The sequence below is a fragment of the Psammomys obesus genome, unplaced genomic scaffold (genome assembly GCF_907164565.1).
Source record: "Psammomys obesus unplaced genomic scaffold, mPsaObe1.curated_primary_1811, whole genome shotgun sequence".
NCBI classification, from domain to species: domain Eukaryota; kingdom Metazoa; phylum Chordata; class Mammalia; order Rodentia; family Muridae; genus Psammomys; species Psammomys obesus.
The window spans coordinates 1671376-1695517 of NW_026591597.1; the positions used below are offsets into that span (position 1 = coordinate 1671376).

General features: G+C 40.6%; 1 protein-coding gene across 1 annotated transcript; it reads left to right on the forward strand.

Annotated features, from left to right (window-relative positions):
- Nucleotides 1–843: 843 nt before the first annotated feature.
- Ublcp1 (ubiquitin like domain containing CTD phosphatase 1) lies at nucleotides 844–16183 on the forward strand. The gene is made up of 11 exons (XM_055610716.1): nucleotides 844–909; nucleotides 3647–3844; nucleotides 4561–4652; nucleotides 4999–5084; nucleotides 5156–5271; nucleotides 6831–6929; nucleotides 8874–8911; nucleotides 9397–9495; nucleotides 12202–12318; nucleotides 14677–14804; nucleotides 15100–16183. Exons 2-11 carry the CDS (start codon nucleotides 3691–3693, stop codon nucleotides 15125–15127), a joined length of 957 nt encoding a protein of 318 aa, XP_055466691.1. The 5' UTR covers nucleotides 844–909; nucleotides 3647–3690; the 3' UTR covers nucleotides 15128–16183.
- The last annotated feature ends 7959 nt before the right edge of the window (nucleotides 16184–24142 follow it).

Here is a 24142-nt window from a genome sequence, read left to right on the forward strand (position 1 = left end):
CATTAAGCACAGGGGGTGTGAGGCAGTTCCTCACGTAGCTGTAAATTCCATAGGAATTAGGTGTGCGTAATCTGCCTTTAAAAGCCCTCTTTCCCCTTTTAGCTCGCGGGAACTAAGGACAGCGGCAGTTTAAAAATAAAAATGCGGCTAAAATTTAAATCTAGTCTTTTGGTGTCGGTATTTTCGCGCTCCGTAACGTTTATTTCTACTAAAGAAGGACATTCTTTTGTAAAGGAAATTAACTTTCCTTGCATTTAAGGAAGGGGCCAAGCAGGTATGGGTGGATGGGGTTCTGACCAGATAAACCAATCCAGACCACAGTTGTCAAACAGACATTTATTTGTTCCTTGAGTGCCTGGATCACTTTGGTCAGTTTTCCCCTGGAGTGGGTAAAATCCTAAGGCCCCGAAATTATATTACTGCGTCCTTGCGTCTATAGAAAAGTCTCGCCTTCTGGTCTCAAAACTCGCTTGCTCAGCTTCATTCGGAACGTGACACAGCCGCAGGAACCACACAGTTCGGGGAAGCGCCAGAGACCCACTTCGGCTTTGGAGAAAAAAAAATACGTCATACCAGGCCAAAGCGCCCACACAAGTTCGGAGCATGCGCAGAATGGCCAGCGACCACCCAGGACCGGCCGACGCGCGGGAATCTCTTCAACAGAGGGCACAGTCTGGAAAAGACTCGGCTTTTTCGTCTGTGGAGATCCTTGGCTGGGGCTGTCCAGGCTGAGCATCTGAGGAAAAACCAAATAAGCGGTTGCCTGGTACCCTAAAGCAAAATTTCCGACTTCAACCACACACTTCCGGTCCGCTCGGTGGTTCCGGTCCCGCCCCTTACTTCCGGTCTCCTTAGGTTCCGCTGCGGCCGGCTTTTTCGTCCGCTGTAGCAGGTTCCGCCGCGCTCCAGGTGAGGGGGCGCGGGATTCGCCGGCGCGACTGCCTGTGAAGGCGACGCTGCGGCTGGGGGATGCCACCGAGCTGCATGCGCCTCGGGGTTTGTTTCGCTGCGGGCCGAGTGGGCTGGGACCGCAGCTGTCCCGCCCGGCACCCAGAGGCCCCTGTCCCGGCGCGCTGCGGGTCCTGGACACCGCCTTCGCATCCGGCCTTCTCACCTGATCCCAAGGCTTCCCACATCCTAGAATGTTCTGCGTCTGCAGGCCTCATTCCTCCTTCTTGCTGGCTGTGCCTCGCCCTCCCCTCGCGCAGGTTGTCGAAGGCGTCCTAAGCAGCTTGTTTCTGGGTTTCTGCCTAGTTTTGGATGCCCTCCCGGGCCTGTCCCGCTGACCCGCGCGGCTACTGCTCCCCGGTGTCCGGTCCCAGAACCCACCATCGCACACTCACTTTTTTCAGGCTTGATGAAAAGTTCACACTGTTACTTTTGAAATTGCCGCCTTTAGCTGCTTTTAGTTATGCGGTGTTGGGCGAGTCGCTGTGACTTATTTTGCAGATTTCTGATCAGTACAGTGAGTTGAGTTATTTCAGGATTGTGAAGATTAGAATGCTCTTTTCTCCCGACTACCGTTCTTCTAGCTCCTTGCAGCTTATAAAGTTCTGTCAGGTGTTATCTCTTATCAAAACGTAAATACGAATTGACGCATCTTAGGTTTTAGCAGGCTAAGGGCCAGAGCTAAGAATTGACTAGGCAAAGCCAACACAGGATGTTGGGCAGAACTGCAAGTTAAATACATGTTCTTTACATGTCTCACAAAAAATTCTCTTGAGTTTGATTGCTATCATCTACCTCCCACCTACGCCCCCCGCCCATTTGGGCGACTAATATAAACTATTAGAACTGCGTGAGAAAAAAGTGTAAAAATGCTCATGCTTTTATGTCCTGCATGATTCTCAGTAGTGATGAGATTCAAAGAAAATTTCTTTTCAAAGTTTTGTTTGTTTATAACCCTTGTTTTCTATACCCGGCTTTTTGGGGCATTTGTCAACTTGTAGTTACCATGTGTGGCATAAGTTCTTCACCAAGTACTGCTCTCATTTGTTAAGCACATGGAGCCCATGCCATTGGCAGATTTTTTTTTTTTTTTTCTAAAGCTGGTGACATGAAAGAGCCTAGAGCAGTGGCATGCTCAGACTTGAGTGTGTTTCAGAGATGGTAGAATAAGACTGGCTAAGATGTACATTATTAGGTCCATTCCTTTACCTCTAGTGACACTTCCAAGAAGTCTTTATCAAGTTAGCTCATTGCTCTTGGTTGGGAATCACCCGTCAAGAACACTTTGTTGGTCTCCAAGCTCTACTCTGTCCAGCACAGCACGGCACAATTAGATGCCTTCTTAGCTCTTATGAAATCATTCCCATTTCTGTGTCTGACAGAAAACTAACACATAAACTATTTCAGTTTGACCCACGTGCCTTTTTACTCAAGGTCATAACACTTCCTGGGGCCGATTATGCCTAAAGTGGCATTTGTTGTTCTAAATTGGTTCACTTGGTATAAATTTTCTGTAGAACATTATCAACATATGAGTTTATATAAATGTGGCTCTAAAGGGAAACTCATAAGCCACTGTGAATATGGACTTGTTACTCTTTCCTCATGAGCAGAGTAACAGACTTTCCAAGTTAGGATTTTGCAGAGTGTCAAGTAAAATTTACCTTCTCTCGCAGTTGGTTGTGATGATTGCATGAATAGTACAATCAGTGCTTCATCGCATATGTGAACGCCTTGCAAAAATGCCAGTACTCTGAGATGAGGAAACTCACTTCTCTGACCTATGAAGGAAGTGAGTTTTATAAATATTGAAAGCTTTATGAGACAAGCAACCTGCAGTTAGTTGTTAGGGAGAATAGCAGCTGCCATGTAACATTTCTGTGGTTGGAATTTTTAAAAAAATTGATGCTATAACTCTTGGAGATCCTCTTTGGGTTAGGCAGTTGTGATATAACGAATATATAGTGTGATGAGTTTTAGAAACCCACACTGGTTATGTGCTCGTGAGTAGATTATCTAACTGTTTCCTCACTTAGAAAGAGGAATATTCTTATCAGACACCTTATAAGGTGAGATGATCTTTATATATCGGTCAATTCATAAAGTATAAAAATGCTATATTATGTAGGACTGTTTGAAACAGTAAACTTCCTGCTTTAAGTTTATTTAATTAATATGTACACAGAGTTTATCAGGCAAGATTTGAGTTAGCAATGTTAACTGATTTACTCTTCATAAGAACCTTAAGATGCAAGTAGTAGTCTTCTGTTTTACCCACTAGGAAAACTATGCTAAGGGAGATAGTCAAATAGTAAGTAGGCAATCTACTTACTGTCTGAGCACAGGTAGTTTGCTCTGGGTTCAGGGCTCCTAATGAATGCCTCTCTAATGTTTATTGAACATTGACATCTGCTGTGGAGGGACTTGCCTCCCCAGCATAAACCCAGCCAAACACCAGGAGAGGGTAGGTAGCTCATTGTTCTTTAGTTGAACAAAAGGGAGACTCTAAAAGTGTTAGGAAATACTAACTCTAAGCCAAAATGAGTAGGAAATTGTACTGTGTAGGATTCTGGGAGCACTGCTCTAAGGAGGCACATCCAACTCTACCATCAGACTGCATGCAGGCTGCCCAGAGTCTCAAATTTGTGTTTGACCTGTCCGTTTTAATTTCTTCATTTGCATGTGCCTGTCTTCCTAGGTGTTTTGTTCTGATAGAAAGCTACCGCTTCATATGCTTGAAAAATGGCACTCCCCATCATTGTGAAATGGGGTGGGCAGGAGTACTCGGTGACCACACTCTCAGAAGATGACACTGTGCTGGATCTCAAGCAGTTCCTCAAGACCCTTACAGGAGTGCTCCCAGAGCGCCAGAAGTTACTGGGGCTCAAGGTTAAAGGTAATCTCCACTCTTGGTTCCTACAGTGATGGTTATGGGTTTTCATGTTTGCTGCTATAGGTTGCTTTAAATAAAGAAAGCAACCTGTATTTTCTTAAACTTGTTTCAGTGGTAATATAAAAAATAAGAATAATGAACAGTTAGTTGAAACTACCACTACTATTTGGATGAATTTGTCTCCTCTGACAGTTGGTATTTGCTTGTTAGGACTTTGACACACAATTCCCAGGTGAGATTTATTCCTGCCATCTGTGCTTTACCTTTCATTATGTGTCAGGCCTTACATTCTTTTCAGATTGTTTTTCCTGCTTCAGAAGTGGGGATTATACTTAGTTTGTTGGCACTATTCTTGTCTAGCTTACTTGTATCTTTTATGTTGTTGACAGGTGAGTTTGGAGTAATTTGTGGTTTGGTGAAAATCTGTGATTATTTCCTAATCTTCAAGGCTCCTAAAACAGTGCCATCTTTTTTCTTGAGCAACAAAGCATGGGCTGCTTTTGTTAGGTAATATAGTAATGGGGTAGATGGTACTCAGGAGCGCAAGCCTTGTACTACCTATGACTTTCTGTGCAAGCACATAGGTTTCTTTGAATGTTAAGAAAGAAACAAAAGAAACCCGAAGTACCAGACCTGTCAATGTTTGGTTTTTATGTAATGGAATAGTGAAATCAGCGTCTGAACTTTAGTGAGAAAACAGTCATTTGCTTGTATTGTAGGCAAACCTGCAGAAAATGATGTTAAGCTTGGAGCTCTCAAACTGAAACCAAATACTAAAATCATGATGATGGGAACTCGTGAGGAGAGCTTGGTAAATGTTTACTTTTGTTACCATATGTCCCTTTGAAGGTGTTACGATGTACACCATACTGTTACAGCATCATGTTAGAGCATCATTTTAATTGTGGTAAAACATTTCACCTAGTGCTCAGTGAAATAACTGCACGATGAATGTGGTATTAACTCAGCAGAGCTAGGGAGTGGGGATTCTTTAGTTGTAAGTATAATGTAGCCTATGTGGTAAAATTTAACATGGAGCTCTGCCCAGGGGATGTGCAGAACTAGTAGTTAACAGTGGGGATTTTCCCATGGTGTGTGCTGGAGCTCAGATTGCCAGTAGTGTTTGTTAAGGTGAAACAAGTTTCCTGTCTTAATAGGAAGATGTCTTATGTCCTCCCCCTGACAATGATGATGTCATCAACGACTTTGAAATTGAAGATGAAGTAGTTGAAGTAGAAAATAGGTAAGTGCTTTTGGTGTTCAAGGACATTGCCATGTGAGAAGAGTGGATTTTTATCTGGTCTTTTCTCTTAGGGAAGAAAACTTACTGAAGGTCTCTCGCAGAGTGAAAGAGTACAAAGTGGAAGTGCTGAACCCTCCCAGGGAAGGAAAGAAGCTCCTGGTGTTGGATGTCGATTATACATTATTTGGTGAGTCGTGAAGGTGCTCTGCTGTTCTTTACCTACGACAGTTTGGTTCCCCCAACCCCCAGCAACACAGTGTGCACATAAAGTATTTGATTGTTATTACAAAAGTAAATCATTCATTCTAGGAACTATAGAACGAAAGATGACCATATTTAATATTTCGATGTCTTTAAAAAAGTGTTTATGTATTTTCTTTTTTTTTTTTTTTTTTTTTTTTTTTTTTTTTTTTTTTTTTTTTTTTGTTTTTTTTTTTTTTTTTTTTTTTTTTTTTTTTTTTTTTTTTTTTTTTTGGTTATTTGTTATGAAATAATCCTGTGCTGGCTAGTTTTTATGCCAACCTGACTCAAGCCAAGGTTATCTAGGAAGAAGGAATCTTAAAAAGAAAATGCTTCCATACGATTGGCCTGTAGATAATCCTATGGTACATTTTCTTGATTGTTGATTATTGTTGTGGGAGGGCTCAGTTTACTGTGGCTAGTGCTGCCCTACGCTGGTGATCCTAGTTGCTATCAGAAGGCAGGCCGAATAAGCCATGGGAGCAAGACAACAAATGGCATTCCTTCATGGCTTCTGCTACAGTTTCTGCCTTCAGGCTCCTACCTTGAATTCGTGCCCTGACTTCTCTCCATTAAGGACCATGACCTGAGAACCATAATAGCTTTTTGGTCATGGTGTTTTATCAAAGCAGTAGAAACCCTGACTAAGCCACATACCTAAATAGATAGGTATTTGTCAGGGCATAGGATGTGGATGTGTCATGATTTAACCAACTCAGCCCTTATTAACACTTATGAGGACTATTTTAAAAATAGTGTTTTAGGGCTGGAGAAATGGCTCAGAGGTTAAAAACATTGGCTGTTCTTTCAAAGGTCCTGTATTCAATTCCCAGCAACCACATGGTGGCTCATAACCATTTGTAGTAAGATCTGATGCCCTCTTCTGGTGCATAGTCAGGCAGGCAGAATGCTGTATAAACACAAGTAAATCTTTTTTATAAATATATATTTTACCATTGCTTCTGTTTAAATATATCCAGGTACCTCTCTTAAATTTAAAATTACTTACATCACTTGAAAAAGAAAAGCACTCATTTTATCTTCTGGTATTGGCAATAATTTCTAATTCTAGAATTTTCTTATAACCCAAAATGTCAAATGTCTTGTAACTTAATGTGCACGTTGCTTAAGAATTAAGCATATGTTTGTAGTTGTTGTGCAGTGAAGTTGATTTTCTCAGGATGGTGAGTATGTGAGTATGGGGCCTCACTTATTGTTATTGTAAATAATATTCAAACGAGGTGAGAAGAAATGTACAGCAGATTGTGACAGCCTGAATTTTCAGTGTTACTCTGTGCATGTTAAACAGAATTGATCCACTGAAGCTGCAGTCCAAGGGCATTAAATCCTGTGCTTTGCAAAACATCTGCTTGTCCTCAGTGTCCTTCAGGAATTTGCAGTTGTGTGAATTCTGTGTCATAGACTATTTTTTATAATCATTTCATTCTATGGTACTTGTCCCTGATAATAAACTAATAATTGTTTTTATTACCCACTTTCTTTTAGATCATAGGTCTTGTGCAGAGACTGGGGTAGAGTTAATGAGACCATATCTTCATGAATTTCTAACATCTGCATATGAAGATTATGACATTGTTATTTGGTGTAAGCTTATTTTTTTATTAGATTTCCATGGAAATAAGGTTGTTACTTAATATTATTCTATTGTAAAAGCATGATTAAAGAAGGCTTGTTTAAATATGAAAGATTTTTTTAAAGTAAATTCTAATATGAGGTTTGACTTTCTTATACCATTATATGAGGTACACATATATTTGCATGGTAGCAGTGAAATAGGTGAATAAAGGACAAGAACAGACCATCATGTTTGAATGAAATACTTAATTTAATTATGTGTTTTTGCAGTACTGGGAATTGAACTAGGGGCTTTTTGCATGCATGAAATCCACTCTGCCACTGCGCTGTATTTCCAGCCCTTAATCCTTAATGCTTTCCTCCTTTTCCCTTACTCTAGTTTCAAAATATTTGGAAACAGAAATTCTTTTTAAAAATTTTTAGAAATGGACAGAAATAAAGAACAGTATGAATTGCTTCAGGAAAAATTAACTCATGACAGACGCAGGGTTCCTGACACTGCGGTCTGGACATAAAGGGCGTGCAGATCCATGATAGTCTGTTGCAGAGTAGAAACATGCTTTGAGTTTGGTTGACACTTGTAATCCCATTTCATGATAAATGAAGCAATGCATTGATTTATTTATCAAATAAATTTTCGAAGTTATATCTTGGTAATTTCATAATCAGAGTTACCCTGGATGGAATAAGATCCCATCAAGTATAAATTTAGGTAGTAGGTACCTATGAGAGGACAGATAGTTGCAATCTGCAAGCGTCCTTTGTACTTGCCTTGTAATTCACAATATTTCCCTTATTCATTAACACCGAGTTCCCAGCTGTTCAAAAACATGATCACAGTGTGGTGATTTCATTGTTCAGTTTGAGAGACGAGAGCCCACTGAAGCTATTTTTTATTTTATTTTATGTATTTTTTGCGCATTCTGACATGACATTGGAGAAAAGGAAAAAAGTTAGACTTGAACATTTAGACTATCTTTATAGTCATATATTTAAAATAAGTTATTGGTAAATTATTTTATGGTTCTAGATTGAAAGGGGATACTTTGGTACTATCTTAATACATAAGGATACTAATTGTTTCCTTTGTGAAATTAGGCAGGTCATTTAATCTCTCTAAACCTCACTTTCTTCTCCTAAAAGTAGTAGCGTGATCTGTATTTTAGGTTGATTGTAAGAGTAGATGTACCAATAAAATAACTAGTGCTGTTCCTAACATACAGTGATTATCTAACAGTGACTTGCTATTTCACTCATGTGTTTCCTTGTTTTTCATCTTGACGTTACATGTACAGAACAGGTACTAAGTTAACCTTTTCTTAAAATTGTTTTCATTGTAAATATGACACTTTACACTTAGAGTTTTACTGACCAGTTCTGCATGCAAAGTCTAAGTTGAGACCAGGAGAGCATGTGAAGATTGATCGTGACCATTCATGTCTGCTGGAGCAGACATATAATATGAAGGGACTTTGTACATTTGTCTCAGGTTCTTTTAAGATGCTGTACTTAATGAGCTTAGTTTTCCAAGCATGACAAAGTACACAGTCATTAGTCTTAGCTGGCCTTCCACACAGACTTTTGACACAAACCATTAGTATGGTTATGGTGATACTATATGTGTTCATGCATGGCCTGGATCTCGTGCCAGAGAAAGTTAACCACACATGTCAAACTTATTTTGGAATGAATAAAGAATAGTGATAGGGCTGATTTAAAAGGGCTTTTGGTTTTAGTATCAAGGTTACCTCTGTCTTACAAATAAAAAACTGTTCTTAAGTTTTATTCTTTTTAGAAGACACACTAAATTAAGTTTTATTAGGGACCATTAATCATGATGTTTTTAAAGTTGTGGTCTTGCTTAAAGAGCTTATTTATTCAGAAGAAAATTTTTTTTTAAAAAATGAAACTGAAACTTTTCATATGTATTGTGTATTATTCCTCATGTTTTAGCTGCAACAAATATGAAGTGGATTGAAGCTAAAATGAAAGTAAGTGTTAGAAACAAGCCATTTCATAATGTTTTGAAATCACATTTGACAGATCAGAGGTTCTAGAACTGAAATCAATTTCATTTTTACTGGCTGTCTTGTAGATACGAAAAGCCAGTATTGGGAGTAGAGGTGTGTGTGAGGCTGCTTAATACTGGGTTGATCTGAATGCCTACGCTGTTTTCAAGGAAACGCTAAGACCCCCTTTTACTTCCCTTATACTCCAATAATGTTGCTGTACCGTTTGCTCTGGTACGTGATACTGATGAGGTGATTCATTTCTAAAGACGGTTGGTTAAGAATGAATCCACTTCTACTTTACTCAATGACACAGTTCAGCAAAACAGATACTGTCCTATTGTGTAGCAAAGTGTGGCTGCCATTACTGTAGAAAATTGGCATTTAAAAAAATTGTAGATAGAATGTTCAGAAAGCCTGGGGTGGTCTACATTTGTATTTTAACCTCGTGAACATTTGTGTTACAGGAACTGGGAGTGAGCACAAATGCCAATTATAAGATTACCTTCATGCTGGACAGCGCTGCTATGATAACCGTGCATACTCCAAGGAGAGGGCTCATTGATGTAAGAGGTCCCATTGCTTTTAGTAAAGATGAATGTAGTCTTAGTGTACTTCTGTATTTTAACTGACAGAGAAAACTAGGAAGAATTTAGAATTTGATCTAAACACTTAGTAAAATGACAGTTGAATTTCGACAAACACACTGTATTGAAAAGATTTGCAACAATCGGAAAGGTAGATCTTTCTGAGTTCCAGGCCAAGCATGGTCTAGGTAGTGAGTTCCAGGCTTATGAGACACTGTCTCAAAAGATTAATTTATTAAATAAAAAATATAAAAATGAATTTTAATGGTGCAAGTAAAAATATTGAAAGACTGTCAAGGAAGACACTATGTCAAGGCTGTGTTAATGGCAGTGAAGTATTGCCAGACAAGGTAGATAAGAAAAACAGTGATTATTATGAAGAAGTATGTTGGAAATAAACCAAATATACCCACTGTTCTCTAGAAGAGCTGATGTATTAAAATGCAGGGATCAGGTTACATGTATACCCCTAGAAAATAGCAAGGCACTAGGGACAGTGCTTCTCTCCTTCCTGCCTCTTTAGCTCACATCAGGACATCAGAGAAGTCCTTTTAAAATGCCCATCAAAGAAGGGCTTAAAAAATGAAGAATTTTAACATGGTTTACTCCTCAAGTGACTGCTTCTACAGGCCCAGCAGCAGGCACCCGTAGAGAGATGGAGGAAACATCATTCATGCATTTTGAAAACATAATAGGGATGGAGAAACTTTAGTACTCTGGAGTCGTCTAGGGTGGCATCGCTGGTAAGATATAAACAGTGGCCTAAGTGTGCGAGGACTTGCTCAGTTCCGGAAGTACTGCACATACCACGAGAAAAGCGTAGTTATGACCTACTATATCTCTTCTACAATCTAAGGTCAGGAAGTGCTAAGCACAGCAGGGGTGTGACAGTGGGACATCAAAGGACAGCTGCCTGTCTGTGCTAGGAATGAAAAGCTGGGATTGGAGGGTGTGGTGCTGTCCACTTAACTCCACTGAAGTACCAGAATGGTTAAGGACTTTAAGTAAAAAAAAAAAAAGTACCAAAATGGCATTTGCTTGCCAGTGGGAATGCTCAGCCTTTGTTTAGTCTAGGATTCCCCTCAGCTTAGGGGTGAATTTCCTGTTTTAAATCAAAAACAAGCCTGAGGTAAATGAATCAGACTGTATTCATGATTTGAATTTTCCTTTGTGTGTGCTTTTCTGTATTTTAAGATTTCTCTATGGTCAGCAATATTAATATAGTAATTTTTAAGAAGTGCTATGTGTGGGGAACAAGGTGTGCTAAACCTAATTTCCAAGAAGACGTGGGATTTCATTTTGTTCAGTCTTTATGTCTCAACAATCTTGTCATCAGACATCCTGAGGCAAGTTCCCTGCAAACCCTAGCATGTAGCTTACTCTGTTAGTTCCTAAATTTTTGTCTCAAGAATTGAGTTTTGTTTTAAGAATAAACAAATAGTAGAAAATAATTTAGGTCAAAAAAATGTTTAGCAAAATTAGTATACCTAGGAAAGAAAAAGTTGTCTTCAGGTTAGGTTGAGGAGGAACCAAGACACGAGGGACAGTGCTTCTCTCCTTCCTGCCTCTTTAGCTCACATCAGTGAGTGGGATTCTTGCCAGTAAGAAGAACCGCTATTTAAAAATTGCTGTATTTTAGGCATTTTCTGAATGTTTAATTCATTTGTGTCTATTCTTCAAAGTAAAAGTCAGGTTTGTAGTTAGTGAGCACTTCTCGCTAGGACGGCAGTTCTCAACCTGGGGGTTGCCATCTTTCACAGGGGTTGCCTAAGACCATTGGGAAACACAGTTGATGACAGTTAACAGGAAGTTAACAGGAAGTGGCAGTGAAAATAATTTTATAGTGGTACTCACCACAACATGGGGAACTGTGTGAAAGGGTGGAGGCCTCAGGGAGGTTGAGGACCACTGCCCTAGGAAGATGCTCCTCCACCCCATGCAGAGCAGCTGACCCTTTTGTAGAGAAACATTGTTACCAGTTTTCATTGTGTGAGACTTCTAGGAACTATGTGAGTGTTAGCAGATACATTTGATAGAGTTTTGTCCCTTTGTAGTCCTTGATTAAAGATTCTGAAACAAAACCAGGAATTAAAGTCTGGTGCTTTTGAAGTTCATGGATCAAATGCCCTAGAAATCAGGCACTGGTGCTAGTGATTTAAAGACAAAAATCAGCTGGGAACAGTGGTATCCACCTGAGTTCCCAGTACTTAGGAGGCTGAGTCTGGAGGAATATGAGTTCAAGGCCAACTTTGGGCTGCAGAGTGAGACTATCAAGTGGCAAAAACAAAGAAACACCACAAACAAAAAAAAACATGGTTTTTATTTTGCAGTAAGATACCTAAATTATTAACTCAATTATTAACCTAGTGTAGTTTTCCTCACTAAGATGTTCCTAGTCTGAAAGGTCTTGAGAGAGGTGGGTATTTATTATATTAGCCCAGGAAATACCTGCATTTTTTTTTCACATAATCTTCAGGTGAAAATTATGTAAAGTGGTAGGGCTAGGTAGGGTTAGGTGACTTGGACATGCACAAAACGGTGAAGAGTATAGGCTCACATGGTGTCTGGTGCTCAGCCATTGCAGCCCTTCAGGCAGGAAGGAGATTGCTTTCAGGATGGGATGAGCTGGTAATACATATTGAGTTAAACACAAACCCTTTTTTCTTTTCAAATCTTTATTTTAAGGTGAAGCCTCTTGGTGTCATTTGGGGAAAGTTTTCTGAGTTCTACAGCAAAAAAAACACCATTATGTTTGATGACATAGGAAGAAATTTTCTAATGAATCCACAGAATGGACTGAAGGTAAGGCAGTTTACTTGCTTTAGACTCACATAAGCTGAGCTGTGGAGTGTCATGAAGTGTTGAATGGACAGCAAGTATTTGTAGGGGTCCTGTGAGATAATAGAGCTGAAAATTTCCTGTGGCCTAGTATTTTTACTGTGCCATGACTTTATTTAGAGACTTAGAGTTGCCTACAGTAACATGTAGTTCTGTGGCCTGGGAGCACTAGGCCACACCATTGGGTTTAGGCACATGGTAAGACAGGAAGTATATTCTGTGATATTCAAACAGTGGTTGAAATCCACTTTCTATATCTTGGGAAAAAAAAGTATTAAGTGATGCATGGCTACACAAAAACGTACACAAACTCACACCACACCCGATTTTTGTTTTGTGTATGACTGTTTGCCAGGATGAGTGTATGTTTGTCACTTGTGTACCTGGTACCAGCAGAGTCAGAAGAGGGTGTGGATCACTGTCTGGAGTTACAGATGGTGAGCTGCCTTGTGAGTGCTGGAAACCAAACATGGCTCCTCTGCAAGAATAGTGTTCTTACCTATGAGCTGTCTGCCCAGCCCACTGTGCTTGTAGTCTTATGGTCACAAGCAAGAGGAGCCTACATATTTTAGGAAGTTCAAATGAATATGAATGTTGCTTTTTGTGTTGGGCCCTTACTTAGCCCGCCTACTTGAATGCTTAGTTTTAGCTGCTTCTGTGGGAGCAGCCTGGACTTACTAACACTGACTTCTAACGTCAGAAGTGAAGTCAAGTGCTTTGTTAGGAGTGTTTGTCTTAAGAGTTGCTGATGTTCTGCCCTGCTGTCACTAGAAACGAATAAGGGTTTTGTGATTCCTGTAATCAGGTGCAGGTCTTAGAATTACCAGGTACCAGAGATAATAGGAATCACATGCATCTTGTCCCCTTTCTTAACTTAAGAAATAGACCTAGGATGAAAAGTTGAGACTTGTTCAAAATTGTGCATAGAGTGCAGTGTTTGAGAGAATTTGCACAGAATTTTTGTGGCTTGATTCCTGGGTCAGTAATAATCTTAGCAAAAGTCAATGAAATGTATGTAGAAACTAAAGACATTTAGAGACTACATCCTGCGGTGGAGAACTTTGGATCTTGAGTGCTTCTGACCAATGGCTGATGGAAAACTGCATGGTAGGAACACAGGTTCTCTGTGACAGCAGCGAGGGTGTCTCCATGTGAAGTGGAAATCCTGGTACTACCATGTTTTTCCTCTGTCCTTAACTTCTTAGCCAACAAGTTTCTGGATAGAGACAAGGGACGGGAACTTGTAGAAAGTAGGTCCTTAAGGCCTACTTAAGTTGGTTTTAGTGTATAGTGAGGGTAATGAGTACAGTGGTCAGAATGGTGATGCAAGCCCTGAATTTTAGCCCAGATTTAGCTTGCTGGCTTGGAAGAGAAGCAAATGTGTTTATTCTGTACCCTGTCTTCTGTCTTTTAATATTCTGAAACAAACCCCAAATATATATTTTATTTAAAATTAGATTTAAAATGTGAAAGGTTATGTTGAGTTGTATAAACATGTCTGAGCTGATCTTAAGAAAAGACGAAGCTATTAGAGAAGTCACACAGACATGTGTCAGATTACTCATAATTACGGTCAAGATTCAGTGTCTCACTTTTGTATGTTTCCCTGACTTATAGTTTTTGAAGTAATGCTTTCAAAAATATAAAGTATATCAAACCTTAAAATTTGGGAGAACATGGCTGACTGCCTTTTTTGTGGAAATTGATCTTTTTAGATAAATGGCAAAGTGAAATGTTTATGGCAAAATGTGGCAGAAAACTGGCATGAATGTGTATAATCTCAGCTGTATAGAAGTACATAATGGAGCTGCACGATGGCAGCTCCATCCACAGGGCCCCAGGGTGGAGGGAGAGAACTGACTGCTGTCAGTGTCCTCTGGCCTCTGCATGCGCACATGACACACACAGGCATACAGCGAACAAAGAGACAAGTATAGAAAGCTCATAGAGCAGTTGCACTAGAGATAACCCCACTGTGTGTAGGACAAGCTCGACTCTGAGCTGGCTCTGTACAGAGTCGATAATGTAAGTGAAATCAAGTTATTGGAAACCACTCAGATGACAGAAGGTAGTGAAGTGTGAGCAGCGTTGCAGGAGTGGCCACACAGATCCCAGTGCTGGAGGAGGCTGTGGTGTGGGGTTAGGCTGAAGGTAGACTAGCTGGAAGAGCTTAAATAATACCCAGGGCCTCTTACATACTTAGGTGGCATGAAAGTCACTTGCACTGCTGTTTTAGCCTCAGTAACTGACTGAGATGATGGAATAGCACAAGCTTTTGTTAACTTTCCTGCCATGACATGAGGTTTGTTTATTTTCTGACAGATAAGGCCTTTCATGAAAGCTCATCTAAATCGGGATAAAGACAAAGAACTGGTGAAGCTCACTCAGTACCTCAAGGAGATAGCTAAGCTTGATGACTTCCTGGAGCTGAATCACAAGTACTGGGAGAGGTTAGTGCAAACCATCATTTTCTGTTTATACCAATGAGTGAAAATATGTCAGCAATGCCAATCTGTTACTAATTTTTTATATAAAGTGGGAAAATTCTAAAATACGCTTTTTAAATCTACCGGCATCTTCTCGAAGGTATTTCTTTTAATCCCTAGCTTGTTCGTAAACTCACATTCCTTCAGGTCTTTAATATTCCCGTAGTGAGAACTTGAGAGACTGGTGCGTCACTTGGATAGTATTCAGGCCATTGAAATAAGTCCTTAAGTTTTGATGTGTTTATTTCATTTCTTGTAGGTATCTATCAAAGAAGCAAGGACAGTAGTTTCCGGTTGCACTCCCAGTTGAAGATCCTTGTGATTTGTGGACGTTGTTTCTTTGCTAGGCATTACCATGATTGTGCTGGACACTGAAGCAGATGCCAGGCAGCCTAGCTGTGGTCTTCCAATGCTTTATAAATTTAATTTTGTATTATTATTATTTTTTTGAAGATCATAAAGTGCTAAAGTTCTCTCTTCCCTCTATGTTAATTTACTCTTGAAGAAAATGTTCTCTGGCATTGATTATTGAGGTGTTTTTCAAACCCTCTAAAAATGGAAAAAAGAAAGGAAAATGAAAGGTGGAGAAAAATATATCTACCAGTGTCATCTTATAACTTTGGAAATGAGTTTTGTCTTACGCACTTATGCTTTTGTCTCCTTGTATTATCAGCTGCCTGAGTCTGAGACCAAATCCTTCTTCAAAATAGCTAGTGCTTTCCCCCTTAAAACCAAAAGCAAAACCAAAAAGCCCAAACCAGCTTTTAAGTAATAACCCGGTTTGTTATGCTAAGAACTCCCAAGAGGTGTTCTTTCTTGTCACAGAGTTCCTCTTCTGCAGTCTACCAGGAAGATCTGGAAGCTGTAGCTGTTAGAGTTCTTTAAGAATGAAGGAGATCTGCATGATAAGGCTATGCCCTAGATGACAGGGCAACAAGCAGACTGAAATAACACTACAGGATAAGAATATATTTCTTTTTGGTGGCTAAGTAGAATCACTTCTGTCTAAAACCATAGTTATGTGAGCACAGCTTACCACAGTAGTAAAAAATCACCTTCACTGACTCCACTCTCAGAAGCATGGATAGCATTTCTGCCTACTCCAGCTGTGTGTGGTTGCTAACTACTAACACCATTGCGGCAAACATATCTAGCCATAAGATTAAAAATACCTGTTACTTGCAATGCTTAAGCCTGCAGATACGTAATGTGACTTCTGTTTTGTGTTGACAGTATTGCTTTATACAGTTCTTGTATTGAAGGGAATTGCTCCCTTTTAAATGAATGGTGTACATTGTTCTATGGGACTATTTCAGTGGTGTAAATAATAAATATCTTTTCTTAAAACATTGGTTCTCTGTTCTATAATGCCTCCGATACTTTACCTCTTTGTCAAATCACTGACCATATTCAGGCAAGGACCTCTGAAAATTAAATGTGAGCCTGGTCTTCAAAGGCAGAGGCAGAAAGAATCATAGAGGCCTCAAAATAAGTGTGCTATTGTGTGTATATCACTGTACATTCAAAATGGTTTTAGCAGCCAATTAGATACCCATGCTTAATGAAGATAATTTATTAAAATGGTTTTTAAAAGATTTATTTATTTAGTATGTATATAATATTCTGTCTGTATAGGAGTGGTTAAGGCAATTGACTGCTATGTTTCTTAAATGTCGGGATTTTGTAAAAAAAGTAATTCAGGGCCGATAGAATTTGTAAGTCTTTGTTGTATGTGCGTGCCCAGGTGGCTCTCTCACTGACTTGGACAGGATCTCCTGCCTGACTCTCCCAGACAAGGATGCCAGGCTCACTTGTGTTGCTTGGTCTTTTTCTACTGTGGGTGTGAATGTGTTATGTGTGGGTGCCTGTGGAGGCTAGAGGTTGACACTGCACGTTTGTCTGGAAAGCTCTTCACTATCCTTGAAGCAGGCTCTGTTGCTGAACCTGGAAGAGTAAGTCTAAGGGCGTTTCCTTATCTCCATCGCCTGAGGCTGAGATTATAGGCTGTCTTTTGCTTTGTGTGTAGGTGCTAGGGATCTGAACTCTGGTCCTCAATACTCTGATGGCACACACTTTACCTACTGAGCCATCGCCAGCACCCTTGCCTGGTTCTTCATATGTGCCAGTGATCTGAAAACAGGTCCTCGTGTTTCTATGTGGACCTTTTTACTCACTGAGCCATCTCCTCGGTCTTTGATGAGAACCTTTTAAGAGCATTTAAAGTTTCATTTTCCTCAGGTAATGATAGTTCAGTATTCCAAATAGTAATGGAAAAGGGCTTTTAAAGTGTGCTGAATGTGAAAGATAAGTTATTAACATAGGAAAAAAAATTTAAATGTTCTTAATGTAAATTAAATTACACAACTACATTTCCTTCCAGTAGGTGGCACCCAAACCAAAGTCTATCAGCCAGTTTGTTATTAACCATGGGGGCTGTTGGGGATTATGTGCTTCATGCAGACAGAACATTGTATACATAGTAAAATAAATAACTCTGAAAAAAATAACTTCACAGGGTATAAGACCCTTTATACCTATTAACTTTTGAGACTTATGGCAAAGACTCATCTGTGACACACAGCTGACTGTTCAATGGTGTATCTGGTAGAACTCAACTTTCACCAGGTTTAATTAAGATTAAGATAATTGATAATCTAGTGGTGTGTATTTAGCCAAACAACCACAGAACATCATGAAATCTTAAATTTGAAGAGGGGTTGGAAATCCAGGAGCCCTTTGGGTTTGCATTAGCAAGTACTGTGGGATGTTGAGTCATTTATAACTATAGTAGCTTTCAGTCCTATAGGTGAACCAGCAGGTGAATAGCAAGCAACTGAAGCATGCTTAATTACAGGAAATGAACTAGTCTTCTTTAGGGGTAGAATGATGGAGAGGCAAGAGGCTAGAAAAGGACATGCAAAAAGAGAAAAAAGATTGCTTAGATAGTGTCATTTAGTTTTCAATACTAACAAAATATTATTCTAGTTCTCAAACTTTACTCCCAAAACATATGTGTTGAAGACTTGGACCCCAGTTCTCAGAGGTAGGGTCTTTGGAAAACAATTGGACTGTAAGGGCGCTGACCTCATAGATAAATGGACCCATAGGCTACTAGACATGGGAGCTGGGTTTTGCTGTAGAAGTGAACTCTGCCTCCTTCCTACCCAGGAAAGCAGCTTTCTCCACCACATCTCTGCCAAATGCCTGAGAGCAGTGTAGCCAATTGGCCACACGTTGAAGCTGCCAGTTAAACTTTTCCTTAGAAGTTGTTTATCTCAGGTAACACAACACTGAATTACACAACCATGAATACTGAACAAACATATTGGGGATTTTTCTCCTACCAAGTGTCCAACAGGACTCTCATGGTACAGACTGTTACAAGTTTCTACTGAAGTATTTGTACATCAAAACTTAAGGAGATGCCTTTGAAGATTAAATGCTTAGCTATTTATGTAAAAATTAATTTTTAGAATAGCTTTGGGGAAACCGTATGGGTCTCAGTACGAGTGTCAAGAACTTGAAAGAGAACTCCTTGAAGATTCTTAGGTTGATTTAAGACTATGACAGATCAGCACATTAGAAGTGAAAGGACAGACCACTCCATACAAGCTAGACATGTCTCACCGAAAATGCCAGTGGGACTAAAGGCGTGTGCCACCACACCTGTCTAAGCAATCACTTCATAAATTCTAAGTTTAAAGAGTCTTCCTGATATACATTATTAACTTATTTAAAATACTGATTCCTGGGCTGGTGAGATGACTCAGCAATTGCTGTTAAGGCACTTGCCACCAAGCCTAACAACCTGAGTTCGCTCCCTGGGATTCACACAGTGGAAGGAGGAAACTGACTCACAAGAGGTTATTCTTCTGACTTGTACATGCATTCTCTCTCAGAATAAAAATGTAATAAAGATGCTTATTCCTTTTGAAAAGAATTAAAACTTGGCTAGTGTTCTGTTTCAAGATTCAACACTGCTGTGCTATCCCAGGCTGGCCCCAAAGTTGAGATCTTCCAAAGGAGACACCAATTCCCCAGGGTCTGGGACCCATTTCCCTCTACCAAGGGAGTGATATCAGAAGGGACAAATGGCTATCTAGGTAACATACCAAAGTGCATGCTGGCCTGCATGCTCTTCTCACCCTACCTACTATTCTAAACTTCTCCATCTCATGGGCTTCCCTTCCTGCAGCTTCTCCTTCCCATATAATTCTGCGGTTTGGGCCATGCACTCTGTTTTTTTGTCTTCCTTCTCTTCTCTCCCTCTCTTTTCTCGTGGCCCAGTCCAGTCTCCTGGCCATGTTCAATTTATTATTTTCCCTCCTGGATCTGAAATCTTGCAGATGCCTCTGGCCCTACTCTCCCTCATATCTCCAATGAAAACCTCCTCAAACAGATTGGTCACATCCTGTTTATACAGGATCATAGGCACATACCCCCCTATGCTGGCTGGAACATACAGCTTTTTAGCATAGTTAACAAATAGAACACAAACCTTACAATGGTCCTGTGTTCAGTTCCCAGCAACCACATGGTGGCTCACAACCATCTATAACAAGATCTGCTGCCCTCTTCTGGTGTACAGGCGCACATACAGGCAGTACTCTGATAAGCAAGGAAGGGTGGGATTGGGAGGGAATGAGGGAAGGGGCTACATAGCAGCTGGGATAAAAAAGTGAATAAACTGTAATTAATATAAAAATAATACATAAATATTTAGAAAAGACTGGAAGTTTGAAAAGTTGTCATATTAAAAAAAAATGCCCAAACCAAAGGTTACTAAGCAACAGAGATACTCCTGTAGGTCCACATGTCTCCAACAAGCACTTGTCAAACCAGTGTGTAACTTGGATACTAAAGACTAAAGTGATGACTTTTCAGAAGTACGGACACCCTTAGAGATATGCAATTTTCTTTTCCATATGTGCTTATGGTGTCCATGCTTGTTTACATCTCTCTCTCTCTCTCTCTCTCTCTCACGCGCGCACGCGCCCGTGTGTGTGTGTGTGTGTGTGTGTGTGTATGTGTGTGTGTGTGTATGTGTGTGTGTGTGTATGTGTGTGTGTGTGTGTATACCTTATTCACAGAGGCAATATCTCTCAGTTGAACTCATCTCCTAGACCCAGGCTAGTCTGGCTAGTGAATTTCTCTGAGGATCCCGCTGCTGCCTGCAGACCACTGGAATTAGAGGCAGGTCTCTATGCTCACGAGGCATTGTGTAGGGCTGGGGATCTGTCTGAACTTGGGTCCTCACGATTGGACAGCAAGTGCTTTAACCACTGTGCTGTATCCCAGCTAAGGTGACCAGTTTCTAACTAATCCGAGTCTCCCCTGGTTCCCACGCTTCAGGCTGTTGTTACTTCTTGTGGCATCATCTGTAAGGATGCCAGCTGTGGTTTCCCCTCTAAGGAGTTGAGAAGGAAGTGCTAATGTTTAGTCAGGGAGGGATCCCTCATTACCAGCCGGAGGTCCTTGAGCAAGTGACCTCAGCTCTGCACTTGTCTTTCCTCCTTACAGAGTACCAACAGGAAAACTGTTCTGCTTTCCCCATTAGTTGTGGCACAGATGAAATGGGGCAACAAAGGCTCAAGAGGCTTGAGCAAAGACTCTTGTGTACGTCAGCTGTTATAATGGGTTGTTCAAGCCACTTGTCAGTTACTGAGCTGTGGCATTCTTTATATCTTTTTCAGTGCTGTGGAACTGTGGGCCACTCTTTACCCCTGACCTACATCCCCAGCCAAGCTGGATCATTCTTGGAATTCTCATCACCAAGAGTGTATTTCTAAAGGGAAAGAAATTGATTAGGCATATACCTTGCAAACATTACCTCCATTTTCTAAGAGGTTTAAACTGTATTACATTTTAATTAGTGTGTGTGTGTGTGTGTGTGTGTGTGTGTGTGGTGTACCAGAGCGCAGATGCCTGAGGAAGCCAGAAAAGATCATTGAATTCCTTGGAAGAATTGGATTTACAGGCAGTTGTGATCTGCCTGACATGGGTGTTAGGAATTTGAGTCCTCTGCAAGAGCTAGTATGTGCACTGTATCTCCGAGCCATCTCTCCAGCCCTGTAGTTTTAATTTGTCAACTTGATACAGTCTCAGTGAGGGATTGTCCTGATCGGGTTGGTGCGTGCGTGGCCTTGAGTGAGATGGGTTGTCTAGCCTTCTGCTGATGTGGGAAGAACCACGATGGGTGACACCACTCCCTGGGATCAGTCGTGGACTGGTTAGGTGCAGGAGGGGAGGGGCGGAAGTCTGAGCATGAGCGGGCATGCGTATTCATTCTCTCTGCTCACCACTGTGGATGTATCCAGCTGCTTCATGATCCTGTATTGATTTCCCCACAATGATGAGCTACAGCCTGGAACTGTGACCAAGTAAATCCCTTCTTCCTTAAAATTGCTTTTTGTCAGGATGGTTAATCCCAGCAACAGAGTGAAACAAGGTCCCTGAGACAGGCCATTTGTTAAGAAGTTTATTTAACTCACAGTTTGAGAGTCGGAAAATCCAGTCAGCCTGGTGCAGCCCATGGAGAGGTCTTCCTGGTTCTATTACACTGTTGTGGGCAAGAGTGAAAAGACTATGCTAGAAGAGCTCACCCTGCCAAAGCAGGAAGTCAGAGAGTGTGGTTTCCCCTAACTCCTTCCAAGAGCACACCACCAACAGACCAGCTGTTACAGGCCCCACTTGTCAACACTAACCTACGGAGGACCAAGCTTCCACCAAATGCATCTTCCAGGGATCCGTGACACTATATTCCAGGCACAGCAATGGCATTTGCACAGAGATCTGAGTAAGAGGTATTTTTCAGGATCTATGGAGAAGATTACAGTGGAAAGAGGTGACAAAGCTGCAGGCAGGATCAAATCGTCAGATTTAGGGTCTAGTGGGATAAACGTGGTGGGGGAGGAAAATAAGTCCACAGAAAAGGTGCAGTTCTCAGGTTAGGGTAAGCAGCCTGGTAAGCACCAAGGGACACAGGAGGGTCCATTGTAAGATGTAAGTGTGGCAATGACAGTGTCTTTTGTTTGTTCCTGTCTTACAGTCTAACTGGGATGGGGTTTCTGTACTAGAAAATCTCCCTATTTAAAGTGTGATTCGGTGACTCTTGGAATATTTTCAAACTGTTATTTGTTATTAATTATCTGATATTTAAAAAGCATTCTGAAGCCTGACAAGATGGCATAGCAGTTAAGAGCATGTATTGCTATTGCAAAGGACCTGCGCTCATTTCCCACCCCACTTTGGGTGACTCGCAACTTCCTGTAAACTCCAGCTCCAGGAGAACCAATGCCTCTGGCCTCTGCAGACACCTTTTCTCATGTGCATATCCTATGCACAAAAGCTGCACAAGTTGAAACCAGACCGAATCCCAGCACTGAGACGCAAGCGAACACAGGGTCCCAGCCCTAACCAAGAAGCTATTTGTAATTGATACCTACTGGGAAAGGGGAAATCAGCTTTCTCTAGAGGAGTGTCACTGGGTGTATCAACCATGCTCTGGGGGCAGTCCCCATGCCCGCAAGCAGTTGTTGAACACAAAACAGACTCCATGTTTTTTAGGGGGTGCTTTCTGTTTTGTTTTTGTTTTGTCTGACCGGTTCTGTTTTTTGTTTCTTTGTCTGTTTTGATTTTCATTTTTTGTTGTTTTTTTTTTCTTTTGAGAGAGAGGAAAGAAGACTATGAAATTGGCCTGGTAAGAGGAGCTGGAAGGAGTTGGGGGAGGGGAAAGAATATGACCAAAGTATATTGTATGAAAAAAAATTTTAAATATAAATTTTTAAAATTAAAAAAAATTATTTTGGGTCTTGTGTAGAGAACATATCTGAAAGCTAGAAAGTTCATGACCAAACTGGGGTTTAAGTCAGGCGTGAACTCCTTGACTTTGGGCTTGATCAATGGTACCATTTTTTTAAAAGGCTACATTTTTTTTTTTTTTTTTAAGAGATAAAAGGCCAGGACCAGTCAAGGGTCTACAGGTTGTATTCATATGAAAGCCTTTCAGTGCATTTCTTTGTTCTATTATTTATTTATTTATTTTTAACTACTATTGCACTGTCATGATGGGCCTAGGTGCCAAGTATCCAGTGGGAACAAAATGCTGAGCTCCCTGCTCCAGGAGCAAGTGGCTGTGTATGTGCATGGGAAATATTACTCTCCCACGTTTCTCACTCTGTAAAAGGTTCAATGTGAAGATCGGAAAGCTCAGTGGACCCAAGTCAGATGTAAAAGCCCATTTTTCCCACAATGAAAAGCCATCTGTGACTTCTAGCATCTCTGTCCAGAGTTGAGTACCAACATGGGCAGACAGGGCCTTTGCATCACGTGACAAAGCACATTCAGGAAGAAGTTCCCTGTTACTTCTCCCCATAAAAATGTTCTTCCCAGAATGTTCCTCTCTAGGTGTTTTATGTATAAGCAGCTGAGAAACAAGTGGTCAGTCCCCACAGCGTTTTGCATGTTTTCTTTCTCATGGCTTTTACTCTTGCTTCCTCAATAGACTGTAATGAAAGCGGAAGTGTGTTCCCTAATCCTGGCTCAATTGCACTGCTAACTCCCAATCCTCAAGGCGATCTCCCTAGTGCTTACCTCTTACAAACAGACTCAAAGAAAGGTCTTTCATTACAATCGGATCCTGCAGGACATAAACTACTAGAAGATTTATAAAATTTCAGTCAAAGTGATTATAAAAAAATAAGTTTAAATGTCCAAAGGGAAAAAAAATACTGCAGTGTGTGAATTAAAGAAATTATAACATTTTTAAAAGAATGTAGATTATAAATATTTCTTTTTTAAAAAAGATTTACTTGTATTTATTTTGTGTGTATGAGTGTTTGCAAATATGTATGCATGTATGTATGCATGTATGTATGTATATATGTATGCATGCCCCTGGAACTGTAGTTAAGGATGATTATGAGTCTCTGTGTGGGCGTTTGGAACTGAACCTGGGTCCTGTGCAAGAGCAGTAAATGCTGTTAATTGCTGAGGCATCTCTGTAACTCACAACCATTCTTTGATTATCCCTTTGCCAGCTCATTGTTAAAAAAACGTGCCTTACTGTTTTAGCGAACCCATCCAGTTAATATCAGGTCAATTTTTGTTTCGTTTGATGTGAAATGAATGTGCCCTTGTGTCCTCTTGGTTCTCAGATGGAGAGGCCTTGAGGGGGGCGCTATAGGAGGAGGTGGGTCAGGCCTTGAGATTTCTCAGCTCTACCAACCTTCTGTCCCTCTTCTTCTTCTTCTTCTCCTTCTTCTTCTTCTTCTTCTTCTTCTTCTTCTTCTTCTTCTTCTTCT